We start from the raw sequence: 18,728 nt of genomic DNA on the forward strand, positions 1-18,728 counted from the left end.
ATCATAGATCTGGGTCCATTAAGTTAAAGTTGGAACCTTTGTGTGTAACGGACCCGGCAGCGTAAGGTAAAAACGTATTTTGGAATTAGCTTTGTTATACAAATAACTTGAAGCACACGCATTAATTAAATTCTCTGTGCCTTCTAGTTACCCCTCTAAAAATCCTAATAGATTAATAAATTAGGAAAGTCAAAGCACACTGTGAAGACGGATTGTTTGCCCATTGTTGTGTTTCCAGGTGTGGATGTAAAGAAATGAACTCAATATTGTCTCTCAGCATTTGAGCATCAGTGCACAGAGGGCTGTGTAGTGTTTAATTACAGCTCTCCCCTCGCCTTCCCCTTTCCTCCGCCCTCCCCCGTTCTCAAACCCTTCATTTCCTTTAACACTTTTTTTTTCAGCTTCAAAAGACAATTGCGTTCACTATTCTTAAACAGAATGTCTAAGAATTGACATATAAGCGGGTAATTCCATTTAAAAACTTGATCGCAATTAACATTCAGTTGTGTTTTCGTTTCAAAGAATGTGCACAACAAATGCAAATCACACGGTGGCAAATACCTTTTATCGCTTTATTTCTTTTAGATGTTAATGCTCTTTGCATTAAATCAGTAGATAATTATTTGAAAACACTTCCAATCTCTTCTTTCTAAACCAAGCTGTATCTTTAAGCAGCGAGCTTCTTGACCGGCAGGAGGCGTGTCTTGTCCGTAGCCCGAACACAGCGAGCTTACAGTTGCTACAGGACTGATTTCTCTCAGCTATTGGAACAAATGAACTACTTTCTGTGGTTCTTCTAACACTCCGGCAGCTGATTTTGCTTCGCTATATACAAAGGTAAGAAACACCTTAAGGTTTTTGCATTTTCTTACTAAACAATTTAGCATTAACTACTATATCGTTAAGCATAACTTTTTCTCATTTTTGATTCTAAAGGTATTGATTCTGGGCCGCTTTCTTACACGTTACACTGTAGAGATTTCTAAGATGCAGAGTTTTTTCTCATAATGTAACTACCACTACTTTTCATCTACACACTGTACGTGCATTCCCTTACCATTCCCTCGGGCTGCTCTCGAACCTATATAAGACTATTTCAGTTCGAATTAAAATAAAAGAAAATATAAATAAAGACAGGCATATTGAGCGATTCAATTATATAAATAATAAAGAGTCCCCCTTTTGTATAGTATAATGGGAATGGTGACGGTACGTGATTTGGTGGCAATGTGCAGACGTCTAAAAGGTTGCAGTTGTTAGTTAATAAACCGTGGAGAAATGTGACCTCCTGCTTCTTCATTTGACCCCCATTTAAAATGCATGTCTCTTCTACTTTCTGCTTCTGAGCTAATGCATTTCTTATTGTTAGAATTTAAAAGGCATTTGGTGTCGTTATGTGACTTCAATATGATGGTTTAAATATGTTTACTTTCATTCTCTTTCGGGGCCGAGGGTGGGGGTTGGTGGTAGAGTTTAATATCCATTATATTTTCTGAAACATATAAAAATGAGTTCCATTTCATTTGGCTGTGTAGAGTTGCATGGAATATTGAAATTGGGTGATGCTGCCTAAACTGTCTGATTTTTTTCATCGTCCTCATATACACGTTTCAGTTATATTTTCATATTTAAAACAAACCCTTAAAAGTTGGCCCCAGAGAGGCAGTTGCTGAGTGGTTAATGCTTTCCATTTATAACACACTTTCAGATACTCTTAAAAAGCGTTTAAAGTGACAATGAAAATGTATGTACCATCTCTTAAGCACTCTTTGCCGTTTCTCCGTTTCCTTCGTACACAGGCAATCATACGAAGCTCTCATTTTTCAAACACTCTGAGTTTTAAACTGAAAGCTGATATATATCGTTAATACAACATAAATAGACAATCCTTTAAAAAGTAACCTAAGCTTGAAATTTTATTTAAATAAAGGTAAACGTCATTCAGTCTAGCTTTTAATATCTATGATTTGGCTAAAAAGCATCTTCGATCAATTTACTCTATAATAAGGCTGTGCTTGCTAAAATACCAGTTTAGTGACTTGAGAAAATAAACAGGAGAGCACAAACACCAGAAAGGAATTCACGTGCAGGAGCAGCATCTTTCCCACCCATATTTTAAAAGATATGATCAAAAAAGTCTTTATTTATGACTCGTTGACTTAAATTGTTTTAAACGTATTTGTATTATAAATTTGGAACTGGTAAGTACAGCACATAAGGATAGTTTAACGAAAGCTATGTAAATTAAAACATTATGTGCCATAATATAACAGCTCATAACTTTTAAATAAAAATGAAAAAATCATCTTTCTTGCACTGCACTACAATACATGCATTATTCATTGAAACGGGAAATGTTTACCCTGAGCTATTGATTGGAAGGTAGAGATTTGCCTACTTCTAGGCATACCGATATAGTTTGGAATTTTTCTTGTATGATACATTGTGACATTTTAGACTGTGATACCAGCGTGAATGAAGCATGTATAATGCATTTTAACAAGGATACCCTTTGTGACATTAATATTCCACATTGGAGCTGGGGGTTTCTTTGATTATCAGAACACATCAAGATTAAAGACTCAATTGAAGACCTGAAATGCCACATAAAAATATGATCTGCATATAAGAGAAAAAAACGAATACAAACTACAGTATAATGAGTAGGTCCTTTTGAGATTAAAATATTTATGAGAGTGTATACAGGTACTAAAAACAAGAAATCATAAAAATAATGGCCAACATATAGGTGCTGTCCGTGGTACTGAAGCAATGCTGCCCACGTTCTCTACAGTGTGCCCCGCAGTTAAGGCAAAAAAGGACCCTCTGAAACAACGAAAGTTTTAAGGACATCTCATTACTTTATTTAGCACAGAGTTTCTACATCAATACTAAATGGATTTTGAAGTGTTTGGGTTGACGGTTAGTCTATACAGCAGTAGATGCTAACCACGAAATGCCTTTTTTAGAAGATAAATGATTAATCTTGGATGACACGTGCAACAGATATAGAAACAAATGTACTGTATACACATTATACACACATATATACAGGTCCACCAATTAATAAATCCAGCAGAGGATCGAAGGGATACTGGAAGTAAATCTCGATATCTTTGGGCGCAAGGCTTGAACTAATCCTGGACGGGATACCAGCGTATTGAAACGTTCACACATGCGCGTTCATTAATACTGTGGCAGTTAAGAGTCCAGGGTTGTCATTCGATATGCACATTTTATTTTGAGATGTGGTGATGGTAAACGAGACTATCCGGAAACCACAGCGAAAACGTGCAAATTCTAAATTGACAGTGACCAGGCCAAGAACATAGACTTGTCGCACACCAGTCTACCCGGACTTTACACAAGCACTTAATTAATAGCAGTTGAGCCTTACACTTTTAACTGCAAAGGAATGAAGAGTGCCATCCATTAATGTGTTCAGATTCTAATTTGGAGAAGACTGTCAGCCATGGAATCCTAGGTGTTTGACATTTTCAAACCGCTAGGTGTTCTTTTCAGCTTCATGTTATCACTATATACTATTGGTTAAGGCGGTTACATTTTAAAGATTTTGACACGTCTATAGCATGGCATTTAAACTTTTCTGTCGTCTGTCAATCTTCTCGTTGTACCTAGGCATTCAGTTTCATGTAAAAGCTGAATGTGTTGCCTTTCATAAATCAGCTTTCCATATAAAAGTCTAACTTCTGCACCGAGGTATAAACTATCTTAGGAGCTAAGCCGTTTAATCTCCCGATGCTTGCACAAAGAGAAATCTAAAGTCCCTCACACCCACACAAGCACTCGCAGGCGAGCAGCACAAATACACTTGTTCACTCACACAGATACCAGTGCGCGTGCGCGTACCCGCTAGAATTCGGCTTTACACCGGCATTCGCTAACCCGCATTGACAAGCATTCTCACCCACATCTATGGCATATATAAGCATCATTCACTGGCACAATCAAGGGTATATTTACTGCTAACTTGATTTTTTGACAAATAAATGAGTAGATATCTGTCGGGAATGTAAATTAGCTACGCGCTATGTACAAAATGAAAACCCATGTAATTCAGCTAGACACATGATAAACTAAAAACTTTAATGCTTTAGCTTCTACTTTTAGAAACACTAGTATTACTAAAGAACAGACACAGTCATTTTGAAGGAAAACAAATAATTATAACCTAATGTCTAACATGAACACCTTGTGTTGTGCAATGACAAAACATTTATTGAATCTAAATAAAGATTTAAACTCTTCAAAGAAATCCGCTAACTCGTTGACTTAATATTTTGAAATATCGCATATGAAAAACTTCCTACACGTGCCCATGTTTTATTGAATAAATAAATAAATGAAAGTTTAAGGTGGCTAGTCTAACACGCAAACAATATTGCTTTTATAACGAAAGAACCGGCAGTCTGTTGTCTATTTTTGGGAAGCAAATATCTATTCCTAAGCCTTAAATTGGGAATTCCTCCTGAAATCGCTTGATGTGCCCCCTTCTCAACACCAAGGCTAAGTGATTTCGACCTCGCAAACCGTGTATTAAAATGCATGCATTGATTTCTGCACTGAAGCATACTATATTCCCACCGGTAGGGACGTCTAATGATAGAGACAAAGCACATGAAAACGTAAATGAACGAAACCCTCAGCTCCATCACAAGAGGCAGGGAAAGATGTAGGATCATTTGAATGGCACATAGAAAATCGGGAAGTATATCTGGTCAGCAGTACTGTAATAAGCTATCGTTTTTCCTCAGCCTAATCTTGGCTCCACGTCAGAAGCTGTGCAGCAGTGCAGTAGAAGGATAGCCTAGTACACCGCTGCTTATAGAGCTTGCGAATTGCTTCCCGTTTCCCTTTAATCATCAGAGTCGCCTGCCTGGATACATACCGATTGTCTTTTCGTTGCAGGCTACTCGTGTATGGATTTCTGCGGGATTTGCACAGCCTAACATGGATGTCCCACCATTCCTTGCATCGGAAGGTTGCTTCTTGGCGCAGTGAGAGAAGAACATGCAGGGATTGCTAATGGATTTGGGAAGCGTTTGCTTTCTTCTTTAAGTGACCATGCCGTGATCCTCACTGAGGGCCATCACCCTGCAAAACGTCAATAGAAGTATTCCGGGGAATCTAACAACAGAGGGGGAATAAACGCTGTGCATTACAGAAACAACATGAAGATTATCTCCCCAGTTCTAACTAAACTGATCTTCAGGTGCACCGCTGGGCTTCTCCTGCTGCTATTGCTATGTGTGGGATATTCACAAAGCATGCCGCACGTTTTACGATTTGGTAAGGTATTTTTAATTGCATTTCCATTACTTTGTAATTGTGCTGCTGTTCGAAATTGTATGGAAGAATAGCAGTAACCTTACATCTCATTTCTTTTGGACGCCATCACTAGGCTGTTCTTCACAGTTTACTTGTATCCATTGACCCCGTTCATGCCCTTTTCTTTTTAATGACAGCACTGTCTAGATTGCAGCGGCTTCTTTAAACGCCCCATGAAGGTTTGCACCCGAAAGTTGTCCGACTGTAGACCAGAAGAGCCTAGTTCTTAAAAAACAACGCGAGGGGAAGCACGGCTCTGTGGAGGTTCCTAATTAATTTTATTAAATTTAAAAATCACATCCGTCTTACATTTTATTCTGGTTGCTCTTGCTATTCTAGGTATACCAAAGTAATTAGGCTGTTGGTTTCTAGTATGCTGAAACGCATGTTTTTGACATATAGGCACATTTGGAAGAGTTGGAAAGAAGTAGAACTCGCGTGTGCCTGCCCAAAACTTTTAGCACACCAGAGTAATGTGTACCTCGGGTATGTACACGGCCAGAAACAAACATTGGCAGTCCAAGAACTTACTGATTATACTTTTCAGTAAAATAATATGAATGGCAGGCAATCAGATGGTGAGAAAAGATTGTGGTAGCAGAGTTTTGGAAGATTACAGTGTGGGGGGATGGTTAATGAATCATTTCATGCGTTTACTGTGAGTCATACTGTGAACAAACGCAACGGTTTCTTAAACATGAAGGAGAAATTGTGATTTAACGACAAGCTTTCATGTGTTTTATATATAAAGAGAGAATATACATTTTAAAATGACTTGTTTAATGGTTTGAAATATGTTGCTTTCATACAATTCTTGGTTTCTTTTGTGAACGGTGCCAAGTTTCAGGCAAGCAGCAGGTGTGTTTTAAAGACTTCAGTCGGTTTGTTCCTTTTGTCGGGCGATGCTCTTGTGGGTGACCCATGTCAACAAAGGAAATGCACCCCTTACCAACATAAATATTATGGAAAAATCTAAGAAAAAGACGACACAAAACCAGTCATAGCTATGAAATGCACAGTTACTAAAAGAATGGCGACAAAGCAAGGCTCATTTTCACTGAATTTTCCGAACTCTATTTTTTTTCAGACCCTTTTTCAGTATGTAGTTTTCTGCCCGTTGCCAATAGCAACCATGCTAAGGAATAAATTGTTTTAAGTACGTGGTGTCTAGCATTCAGTTTAAACACCAGAGCCCTCGCCTCACTGCACATTTTTGCGCACACGTTTTTTCTTTTGTTTTTTTTTTTAACATGGACCCGGCAAATAGCTTGAAGGATGGGCAAAATGCTTTGTGTTGGAACGCCTGAAACACGTTTAACACAAAATGTCTGGAGTAAGGACATGTGCGATTGTGTACAGCGGGTTATGTCTCTATCACCTAATAGGTTTTTGTGGCTGCGATGCCGGTGATTCACTCGTGCTTTCTCGCCCTTCCTTTATGCCTCAGTTGGAAGACAGCGTCTACTGTGCGGGTGTCACCTACACGTACTGACAGTAATAGCTTCTGGAGGCCCTGCTTAAAAAGCAGACCGCATCCGCAATCAGCTGCCACTATGGCAACGGGCTGGAGCGCCTGTCGATGAAACCTTTTGCTCACAACTACACATTCATTCTCGTAGCCAGGCCCAGGCTACTACGCGGGGCAGTCCCCTGTGAGCAAGTGTGTGTGTGTGTCTGTCTCAGTCCCTCGGAGAGCCTGATAACTCCCGATCGCGGTTGACGAAGTTTATTGCAAACCTCAGACATCTACACGATACTCACTCTGAAGCTTCCCCCAGCCCCCATCGAGCGCTGGACGTAATTTGGGGATAGGCTGCTGCTCAACTCTTAAATGAACGAGCCGGTGATTCCGAAACAGCCTGATGCGGAATTATAACATAAAATGTAAACAGTTTCATTCATGAATAGACTTCTTATCTAAACGTATTTAATATTGAAACCGTCATTTTTTTCATATATCACTTGTTGGTTTGTTGGCAACATAAAAACATTTTTAATCCTTTAAATATTTACACATATTTTTCGATCGTTTCACGGTTGTGGAAGTGTGTCGCTATGTCACGCATTAATTTTTGCTTTACGAATTATTATTCATATATTCTGGCTCTTCTTTCTCTATAGCGATTTCAATCACACGTAGTAGTCGAACTTACATTTTACAGCCTGTTCAATTCAGGTGGAATTTATGCAGAAGCTTTGAACTAATTACATTTTATGAACACCGTTGAGAATGCATAGCGATAAGATTAAGTAATAGTTACCTGTATTGTAGCAAACTGGACAGAAACAATAACGATATTTACTGAGTAAAATTCTAATATATTCATACCGACATAAACGTTTGGAAAAAACAGATTAAAAGCACAGTGTTTATAGTGGCATATACCCAGCTTTTCATTGGTTGTATTTTAATACCTGTCGCCCAAAGCATAAATGCCTCATACATAAATGTGGTGTGCATGTGCACGTGTGTATAATATTTACTATACATACATATATTTGAACATACATATTATATAGTATTGTATATCGATCTTTTATTTTATATATAATATACTCACAAACACAAATGGAAAAAAAAACATTTTAAAAATATATATAAACACACGTAATAAAAAAGCGTCTGAAGTCTTTCGAATAAACAGTGTAATGATGATGGTTAAAATGATGGAGAGTCTCCATTTTTGGTCAGATATTTTAATTCTTGCTATATAAATAACTATGCAATATTTTATTCCACCATAGGCGTTAACGTATAACACACAGCATACAATATTTTATTTCACTCCTGTGTATAAAAGTATTCAACATGCCAGGTCCCTTAAATGTGTTCTCAACAGCCAAAGGCCATATCCTTCATTTATCACCACACAGTTGGTAAAGTTTCAAGACTAAACGTAACTGGAAATCTCAAAGCATCAAAGTATTTTTTTGCAAACGTCCTGCTGAATAATTAAATGAGTGGCCCACTTTGAAATAAGCTTTGTTTTGTAAATGGAAATTAGGATGTATTTATTTGTTTTGGTTTAATATTTTAGCCAGGCGGTTTGCATTTTCATCGATGAGCATGAGAGGAACAGATGTGATAAATTCATGGAGAAGTACAAGAATGTGTTTACTAATATCTGAAATGGGGTTCATCTTCAGATTGTCACATTGAATATAGGCTGGTGTGAAGTGTAACTAAGTTTAAATTAATTATATGAGAGAAAAATTCAAAGAACAATAATTAGAATACTAATGGTAGTAATAATAATAATAAAAAATAAATTAGCTACCAATAATGTTTCATCTCACTTTCAAAGTGCATTTAATAAATTATACAGCTTTATTATACATGTTAAGGCAACTGCGTTCATGTATCACTCCTACAAAAGTCTGTCAAAACACAGTTTCTCTGCTCAAATGTCAGAGCTGAACAAAGTCGACATATATTTTCGCCCTAGGTAATGCTCATCACAGTGGTGTATATATTTATCCGCTGACCATGGAAAAGCTTGACATGCTCTACACAAAACATAATGTTGCTTTCTAAAGAGCTACATGCTAAAGCACAAAGAATATTTCCATGTCTCTGCAAACTGAAATCTGTCCTTGCTGGACTTACTCTATGCTATTTCTGGACCAGAGAATTTGAATTCTTTATTTCATGTCATTTGGCATGTGCTTATCTAATTTACTCACTTGCTTAGTAATAGTTAGATGTATTTAATTTGTCTTAAAATAAATTAGCAAAAGTTAGAATACTATGTAAGGGGCATGTTAATTATGTTAGATTATTTCTTTCAGCATCCTTCCGTTTCCTAAACCAGGTAGTCTGGTTCATGGAGGCATGGGGAAGCTGGAACTGCTTTGAAAAGGACAGAACAAGAACTGAAACTTGAAGTGCCATCATAGGGATCATACACTGATTTACAGTTTAGCGTTAACCTAAAACATACAGTATATGTTTAGGATGCAGAAAAATAATTCGGAGTAAAAGAAAAAACCCTCGGACACATAGGGAGAATGCGTGAAGTTGTTATTTGGATCCAGTGTTTGGGAGCTGTGATTCAGCAGCACTAATCTCTGCATCATTTTTTTTCATAATAAGTACTTTAATCAACCAAAATGAGCAGAATTCCAAGTGAATATTTTAGTGATTGTCTTTTTGTTGACATTTTTCTGATGTTGAATAAACTGTTAATAGTCAGTTTCAAAAGAAATGTTATTGAAGGAAGTTGGCACTGCTTCATTGTGGTTACGCGGATATAAAAAATCAGGTTAAAAATCAGGTTCTTAAATCAGTTTTTACAATTAAAGATCTGTCTATGCTCATAGGCAAAAGTGGCTTGATAAGAGTTAAACACTTATAATATTCATTCATTTTGTTGAACATTTTGCCTAATTTCTTTTTCCAGTTGTTGCCTTTAGTTCAGTGTATTGTGGCTACTTTATTCTTCACAACTAAGATAAGCTGAGCTAACCTGACCTGTTGGACAAGCAACTTGATATTTCCTGTGTTTCTGTTTGTGAAAAGCGTGTTTAAACAGTTTCAATTTATCCTGATTTTATACATTATCTTGAGTAAAGACTTCTGATAATTATACAGTAACAATAATCCATAATTTATAAATCAGCTTTAAGTTTATGTCCTGTTTAGTGTTCAAACAACTTTAGCTATGATTTAGTGCTACAAGATTTTATAAAATAAGCAGTAAGATTGGTTATATCTTATAAGTATAGTTTAATTGGCACTGCTTCTTGTTTCAAGGCACTTAGGTTGAGTCTCCATACCTGTCTGCTGTCTATTTTCTCCAGTTCCTCCTGCTTCCTTTAGTCTTTTAAACACATGCATACTAAGTCAGTTGGCTAGTCTAAATTGACCTGATGTAAGTGAGTGTGAGGATGTGCTTTTTGATGACCTGATAATTACAGTATCAACAGTTGATTCTTGCCTTATGACTTGTGCTTCTGGTATAGGGAAAAAGAGATAAAAGCTGAGATAATGAATGTTGTCTTAAGTTGTTATTAAAACTTACACCCTTCCCAATTTGTTTTCTGCTCTACACCCATTACTGGCAAAATAGGTTTTGGCACCTGCAATCCTGTAACTGGATTAAGTAGTTTAAAAAATGATGGAGGAATGAATTAAAGCTGGAAGAACAGTATGGTAGACTTGCTATCTTATAACAGTACAATTTTATTTTAAGTATTTCTAAATTAGCATTCATTCATTTTCTAACCTGTTGTTTTTCTGTTTAAAACCCAACAGCTTATCTAAGCAGTAACAAATATGAGAGGGAACCAGCCCTAGACGGTACATGCATGCGTTTACCCTCACTAGGTAAATTTAGCGCTGTCACCCAACTTAACAGCATGTTTTAAGGAATCTAGGAGGAATTTGAAGGCCCCAAAGGAAACCCACACATACACATGCTGAGCAGGCAAATTACTCAAGCAAGTTTGAGTGACTGAATTGTATCCTCTCAATTGTCATTTTTCTTAAATCCCATACAGCAGGCACCACACCCAGAGTCAAACCAGATTGAAAGCACCATGAAGTGACCACATTTTCCAGGGTCTCCTCATTTCTGATTTAAGAAAAACTTATACTTTTTGTTAAATGCATGGCACTATTTGAACTGCAAATCAATAATTACAAGTGTCTCACAAAAGTAGCAATGGAATTGCAGTGTTAAGATGTAGAATAAAAGAGTAAGGGGTTTATGACTAAAGATTTATTCTTGTAAGCCTTGTTCTCTAAATTATTCCAGGCAATGGCAAAAAAGACAGTCTCTTGTTGTGGCTTCAACAAAATTATGCATGATGTCTGGCTATGTTCTCCTAACCTTTAAATTTTGCCTTCTATATGTCTGATGTTAGCATCAGTCTTTAAACCTTGTCAAATTCTGACTCTCTGACTCTTAAACCTCTTGAAGTATGCCCAGAATTATCTATTTTCTATCTTCTTTTCTGTCATCATCTCTTTCTTGGATTATCAGTGGTGTCCCTAAATTAAATAGTATCTGCATGCAGTTAGTATAAAGTAATGCTACTAAACAATGTCGCCGTAGCCTTCAAGCTATTTCTGTGGAACAGTTTAATGCATCACTTCTGGCAAGCATTATTTAATTGTAAGACGCTGATCCTGTGGACTTACTTCTTTAGGGTGTGTCATAATGTTTCTTTGATGTCAGTCTTGAAATTGAAAGCGAAGTAACTCTGCTACATAAAAATATGGGTTGTTCTTTCATGAGTACTGTTTATGATTTTTTTAGTACTTTCTTTAATCCTTTGGAATGTAATAGGTAATTTATTAAAACAACACTGTACTTTGTTTTAATGTAAAGACAATTGATTGTATTTATTGCATTGTATTAATTTACTACTATGGAGCTTGAATCCAAGTTTTCAATGGAAGTCTGTCTGTCTGTCTGTCTGTGTGTCTGTACTTAAAAAGGAATTTCTATATGAAGCAGTTACATTTCTTTTAAAACACTGTGTTAATAAAGGTCTATCACAAGAGTGCTAATGAAAACTAAGTATATAAATGTATTTTGTTATAGTATAGTTTTATAATTATTTAGTAAATGTTAATAAATTGCAAATCTGTAAGAAGAATTTCCATTATACACAGTATCAGATACACAGTAAACAGTTTGTGAAGTGAAGAGATTATTGCTGCTGTCCCCAGCACTAGATTAATTGGTCACCATCTTTATGGAGTTGCCTGTCTTCCACATGTCCACTTCAGGTTTTCTCAGGTTCCTTTAGTTTTCTTCCAATATCCAAAAAATGACTATATTGGGTAAATTGACAAATCTAAATTGGCCCAGCATGAGGATTGTGAGTGTGTGATTCCGGCGATGGACTGAAACTATAGCTCTGGTTAGTGCCTGCCTTAAACCTGATCCTTCTCTGCCCTTGGCTCTGCATGACTCAGAGATTTGATTAAAATGGTTCAGTAAATAGATGGATGAATGGTAAAATTCAAAGTGAAATAGTGAAGGTTTCTTGGAAAAGTCAATGTTATATACTCATGCTGATCTATTTATTTGTTACCAGTTTTGTGAAACATAATGTATTACATTTATGTATGGGGCCCAGCTTGGCAGTATGAGATACAAGACAGGACACAATTCTGGTCTTGATGTCAGAACATTGCAAATAAAACAAGATATAAATTTAAAAATTAATAACACAATTCTCAATTTGTTTTGAAGTAATGGTTCTTGCTGTAGCTTGAACAGGCTATTGAAAGCACTATTTAAAATAATGATACAACTAAGTGATAGCATTCATTAGATGTGGGAAAAATAATTTTTATTTTAGTTACAACCTTCCTTCACTCTCTGGTATACATAATCCTAAAAACTATGTTAAGAGTGATATCTCAGAAATACACAGAATAACTGTGTTTAAAATAATGATAATAATAAAAGCTGAACTTTCTGTTTGCTTTGAGTGGAGCCAAGAAACTTTTTTGTCCTTCTGTCACTTTTCAACAGCCTTCTAGTTCAATGAAATAACAGGCAGATGAATCTGTTTGGCAGTCCACAAAGACGTGATTTGGAAAGGACCGGGAGAAAACTTCAGTCAAAAAAACCTATTAAAGGACCATACTAGCGAGGAGGTCATAATGTAGGATGACAAAAGAAAAACAATAAGCTAAATTCAAAGTAAAAAAAAAAAACAAAGCAGATGATGAGAAAGCCATGAATTACTAACAAAAACTCTGAATACAAATTTTTAGAGGTGGTTTACAATCTTGACTGCTTCTTTCTTTGACAATGGCTTTTATACCATGACATCTGCAATATAATGCCATGTGACTTCTAAAGCCATGTCCCTAGTAAAGGACTGTCATGTCTGTTGGTGCCTACAGAAAAAAACAAGCAAGTGATGTGGTAAACATCAATTGCAATAAAAATAAAAATGAGTTTGTTAAATACAGTAATCCCTCGCTATATCGCGCTTCGCCTTTCGCGGCTTCACTCCATCGCGGATTTTATATGTAAGCATATTTAAATATATATCACGGATTTTTCGCTGCTTCGCGGGTTTCTGCGGACAATGGGTCTTTTAATTTCTGGTACATGCTTCCTCATTTGGTTTGCCCAGTTGATTTCATACAAGGGACGCTATTGGCAGATGGCTGAGAAGCTACCCAGCTTACTTTTCTCTTTCTCTTGCGCTGACTTTCTCTGATCCTGACGTAGGGGGATTGAGCAGGGGGGCTGTTCGCACACCTAGATGATACGGACGCTCGTCTAAAAATGCTGAAAGATTATCTTCACGTTTCTATCTTTTGTGCAGCTGCTTCCTGAAACGACATGCTGCACGGTGCTTCGCATACTTAAAAGCTCGAAGGGCACATATTGATTTGTGCTTGAAAAACAAACTCTGTCTCTCTCTCTCTCTCTCTCTCTCTTTGTCTGCTCCTGACGGAGGGGGTGTGAGCTGCCGCCTTCAACAGTTTTGTGCCGCGGTGCTTCGCATACTTAAGCCAAACAGCCCTATTGATTTGTTTGCTTTTCTCTCTATCTCTGTGACAGTCACTGCTCCTGACACGCACTCCTTTGAAGAGGAAGATATGTTTGCATTCTTTTAATTGTGAGACGGAACTGTCATCTCTGTCTTGTCATGGAGCACAGTTTAAACTTTTGAAAAAGAGACAAATGTTTGTTTGCAGTGTTTGAATAACGTTCCTGTCTCTTTACAACCTCCTGTGTTTCTGCGCAAATCTGTGACCCAAGCATGACAATATAAAAATAACCATATAAACATATGGTTTCTACTTCGCGGATTTTCTTATTTCGCGGGTGGCTCTGGAACGCAACCCCCGCGATGGAGGAGGGATTACTGTACACATACTAGGAAGGTAATAAAGATGAAGCTTAAATCTCCATAATTCAGAACACTCATAATCACTTTTAAATGTTGGAAGACAGAGGCAGAGAAATACATTTTTTCAGTGCTACATGTCATAACAATTGTGTGTCGAGTAGGGTCTGGGACCCCTTAATTATTCTTTGAATCCCTGAAATTCTCAAATAAGAATTGTGAGGGATCCCTTAAAATACATTTTCAAAACGTGATGGTGTATGAAATCACACATTGCTGGGTTTGTAAGAAATTATCATAGCAATGGTCAGTCATCAGTCTTTGCAGAAAGGTGGCAATATGTAACGGTTTTACAGGATGGGTGTAGCTACATTCTCAAGTGGTAGCAGCCTGCCTGGGGAAGCCTTTCATAGGAAGTGAATCAAATGGAGGAGTTAGTGCTTTCCTTGGTTTCAGTGATACCGAAGAGCGTGACAGTGGATAGCAAAAAGAAATACGATCTGGACCACCCTATAGTGATTTTTGATAGTAACAGTGTTTCATCACAGGGGAAGAGCACTTTACCTTTGAAATGACATGATTCTACAATATTTGCTGATACCTAACTAGAGCTGTAGCACTAGTCTGTGTCACATTGGTGAATTGATTCATAGCATTCAACTACCTTAATACACATGATGAAATAACGATTTTAGAATTGTGTAAACAGCATCTTAGTGTGTAGGTCTTATAAAACTTCTCTGAGAGATGCTAGTCAGAAATATAAGGTTTGGTTATTGCATATTCAAAGGTGGATGTTATGATGATCTGATGATTGTATATTTGTAAATGATGTGGTTTGACCACTTGAGATAGTCACATACATTGTACATACCTAATTTATTGTATATTCCATAATACCAGAGTAAAATGTCAGTCTTCAGCAAATAGTGGAGCATAAACGGGACCTCCTTTGATTGCCATGACACATTTTGCATACTGGTTTGCAATTCCCAGAGAACCAAACCACACTTTTCTCCAAACTGCATTTTTCATGTTGTTTGTAGATATTCTGATTGGATACAAAATTTCAGTACAGAATTTATTTTCAAATCACCTTTCCCATCCTCCTCCTATCCATATGAGCAGAATGGATCATAACATTTTTGCAAAATCATCAGTTGATGCAACTACAAAAAAAACTTTGATCCAAGAGTAAGGTGTCTTGTTGCTACAAATAAAGAAAAATGAAAACACACAATTACATGAAACAAAAGCACAAGAAAAACACAATCACAAAACACAAAAACGAATATATCCAAAAACACCATATAATGTAGACATATAAATACAGTAATATATACATATAATGAATGTACTGATTTTTTAACTATACTTTAACTAACTTCCTCCAAACAGACATCAACCATACATTTTAAGTTAAATAAGAACCTGAAATTAAGCTTGTATGAGTTTGGGTGTTCTCATAAGTGGGCCCTGTTATGGACTTGCACAGTGTCCAAGGTTGGTTCATGCATTGTATCCAATTCTTTCTCATTGGGTTCCAGTATCACCCAAGACCCTCAAATAGATTAAGTAGGTTTAAGAATGTAGCATTACATAATGTTCTTAAAGCATTCAAGAAATGAATCAAATGTATATTCCAGGATTCAGATCTTTTGTCAGCCAAGCATTCAGAAAATCTTTAGTGCAAATGCTGATGATCACTGAATACAAGGAAGGTCGTATATTGAGTCAGTCACCTCTAGGTTTAATGCCACATATGTCTTCCTTAAAGGGAGGACACCAGTTTGAGAAAAAAATTTAAGTGAGGGAGGCTGGCACACATTGTACAGTCTGAATATTTTTCTTAGTAGAAAGACATCTGAAATCACTGGTATAAAGTTCAGAATAACTGCTGCAGCCTTCTTCCACCTGCATACTTATTGTGAAGTGTTCACATTGTATAACCATCACCTTGTGCCTCAGGATATTACATGTACCATGCTTTTTTGGCATTTTTCTGCGGCCTTACCTCATACTGCCATTGGAGATCTTAATGCAAGATTTTTAGGCTGTAGATTGCATTCCTCTAAGGCTCTTAACAGTTCATGAGCCTAGTGATTGTTTGTTTTATTTCTCAGTTTTTGGCATAATTTCACAAATACTAAGTAAAAAGTAAATGCAAAAAATGCCCTCCTAAAATTAATTATTCATACAGTCATTCCCAGTTGTTCTTACTTACTTGACTGTCTCTATATAATTCTCATCAGAATTAATAAAACTAAAAGTAATGTACAACTTCGTAGCCTTGATATAACCGATCATACCAAATGCCTTAAGCAAAAATAAAAGAACAACAGTTGTTTCATTTGCAATATGATTTGTAACCTTTAGTGAGGTTAAAGCATTTTACTGTAAGATAACTAACTCAAGAATATGTCCCCTGAGTCCTGTTACTTCAGACTCTTTTAGAAGAACTACTTTAATTCTGCTTGATCCTGTGAAGATGTATAACTGCATTTAAGTTGTTTTGCTTTATTTGCACTTGCCATCAAGGATGTGTGTACCATTTAAGGTCCTTGCAAAAATGAATCACAAAGACACAAAAGCATTACTCTTGCTAACAGCATATAGTGTGCAAAATTCAAATGATGACACTGGCAGCTTGTTAGTGCATAGGCTATCCTCACTAAATTCATGTGATACATGAGAATTTGTATTCTATCGAGTATATAACTTGGACCAATACATTTTTATATATAGAATTACCAAGAGAGCTGTGTTTGTTGTGACTGCTAAAACAAGACAGAACATTTTCATAGACATATCTGACATTGCATTGTTTTCTTCTCTTGTCAAAAAAGATAATAAAGAATGTTGATCTAGTTACTCTTTCAAAATAGGTTCCTATCCATCCACTGATACATAACTCTTTAGGAGTTGAATTTGGTGTTACAGAGTTGCACATAGCAAGTATGAAAATAAACACATACAAAAGATGAGAAATTTGGTGTTCCAAGGTAGAAAAACTCCATTGGTTGCAGGCATTGAGTTGTGATTTGGGCTTGACTAGTACAGCATTGATCTTGTAGTGGAGCAAGTTAGTCCACGCATGAGTATATGAGCTGTGAGGTAAATGAATGTATAGAGTAGGGAGAGAATGGGATAATCATGCAGTACTATCCTACTACTACTACTACTGTTACTTTTAATATTATTGCAGTAAGCAATAATGGTAATAGTAAAAATGGGCAACCTTGTGACCAAATACTAGTTTAATTTTCTGCATTCTTTTTTCTTTGGTGTTCGTTCACTCTTGGTGCTTCCCATATTTCAAAGACATGCTTATAGATAGATAGATAGATAGATAGATAGATAGATAGATAGATAGATAGATAGATAGATAGATAGATAGATAGATAGATAGATAGATAGATAGATAGATAGATAGATAGATACTTTATTAATCCCAAGGGGAAATTCATATACTCCTGCAGCAGCATACTGATACAAAAAACAATATTAAATTAAAGAGTGATAAAAATGCAGGTAAAAAAACAGACAATACCTTTGAATAATGTTAACGTTTACCCCCCGGTAATTTATTATTATTATTGACCTAGTATAAGCAAGTCTGTGTATGTATGTGTGAATTTACCCAGAAATAGACTGGATCCAATTCAGCTTTGGCTCCAACTCTCCATAAACTTGAATTTGAATATACTGTACTGAGTGAAGCAAAGAATTTGTGTAGAACTGTGAAAACCCATGGTGTAGACATTAATTAGATTGCAAAAAATGCATTTATTTATTATTTATCTATTTCATAATCATCTTGATCAAATTTTAGGACAGCAGAGACCACTCCGGAGGCAATGAGTGAATGTCAAGAGCCATTACTAGATGACAGGCCAGGCCAACAGTTAAAGAATACAAATAACATTGTTAAGCAAATGATCTAATCACGTCTTTTTATCTCTGCCATCCACATCATTGAGCAGCTTCAGCGACAGACTGCTGTCATTGTCCTGCTCCACTGACAGACTGAGAAGATCGTTCCTCCCCCAAACTATGCGACTCTTCAATTCCACCTGGGGGGGTAAACGTTAACATTATATCTATCTATTGGTCAGGCCCATGACACAATCTTATCCACATTGTGGTACCCAGTGCTTTTTGACAAATTTCTGTGAGATGTATCTTAAGAATAAGTGCTGTCTGCTAAAAGTAGGTGTGTTGGCCATTTTCCATATGGACTAGGCATATTGATTGAAATCAGTTATTTGCATACAACTATCAAAACCAGAAAACACAGTGGATAACAGACAGTTAAGACTTTAATTAAAGTGTTACTTTTGAAATATTTAAACAAGCCTTTTATTAACTCCTCTGAGGAATTACTTTATGTATTTCTGAAGGGTGAAATGGCTTTATAGGGTACTCTTAAATAACATTAACAAATTGTCTAACCTACAATATTCAGTTAATAGAGAAAAGCAAAGAATTGAGTTGCTAATGCAAGCATTTACAGAATATTATGGGTTTAGAAAAAATGTGGGGAAAGACTGTAC

General features: G+C 36.4%; 1 protein-coding gene across 2 annotated transcripts in view; it reads left to right on the forward strand.

Annotated features, from left to right (window-relative positions):
- The first annotated feature begins 557 nt into the window (after window positions 1–557).
- The window catches only part of grik2 (glutamate receptor, ionotropic, kainate 2), a 781,987-nt gene continuing 763,816 nt past the window's right edge, over window positions 558–18,728 (forward strand). The window contains exons 1-2 of one of the 2 annotated variants that reach the window (XM_028797642.2): window positions 558–837; window positions 4,930–5,310. In XM_028797642.2, coding sequence (XP_028653475.1) covers window positions 5,193–5,310 — 118 coding nt within the window. In that variant the 5' untranslated portion in view covers window positions 558–837; window positions 4,930–5,192. The remainder of the gene's footprint in view (window positions 838–4,929; window positions 5,311–18,728) is intronic. The other variant, XM_051924105.1, reaches the window with a different exon arrangement.

This window comes from Erpetoichthys calabaricus, chromosome 3, assembly GCF_900747795.2.
Source record: "Erpetoichthys calabaricus chromosome 3, fErpCal1.3, whole genome shotgun sequence".
In the NCBI taxonomy this organism is placed as follows: Eukaryota; Metazoa; Chordata; class Cladistia; order Polypteriformes; family Polypteridae; genus Erpetoichthys; species Erpetoichthys calabaricus.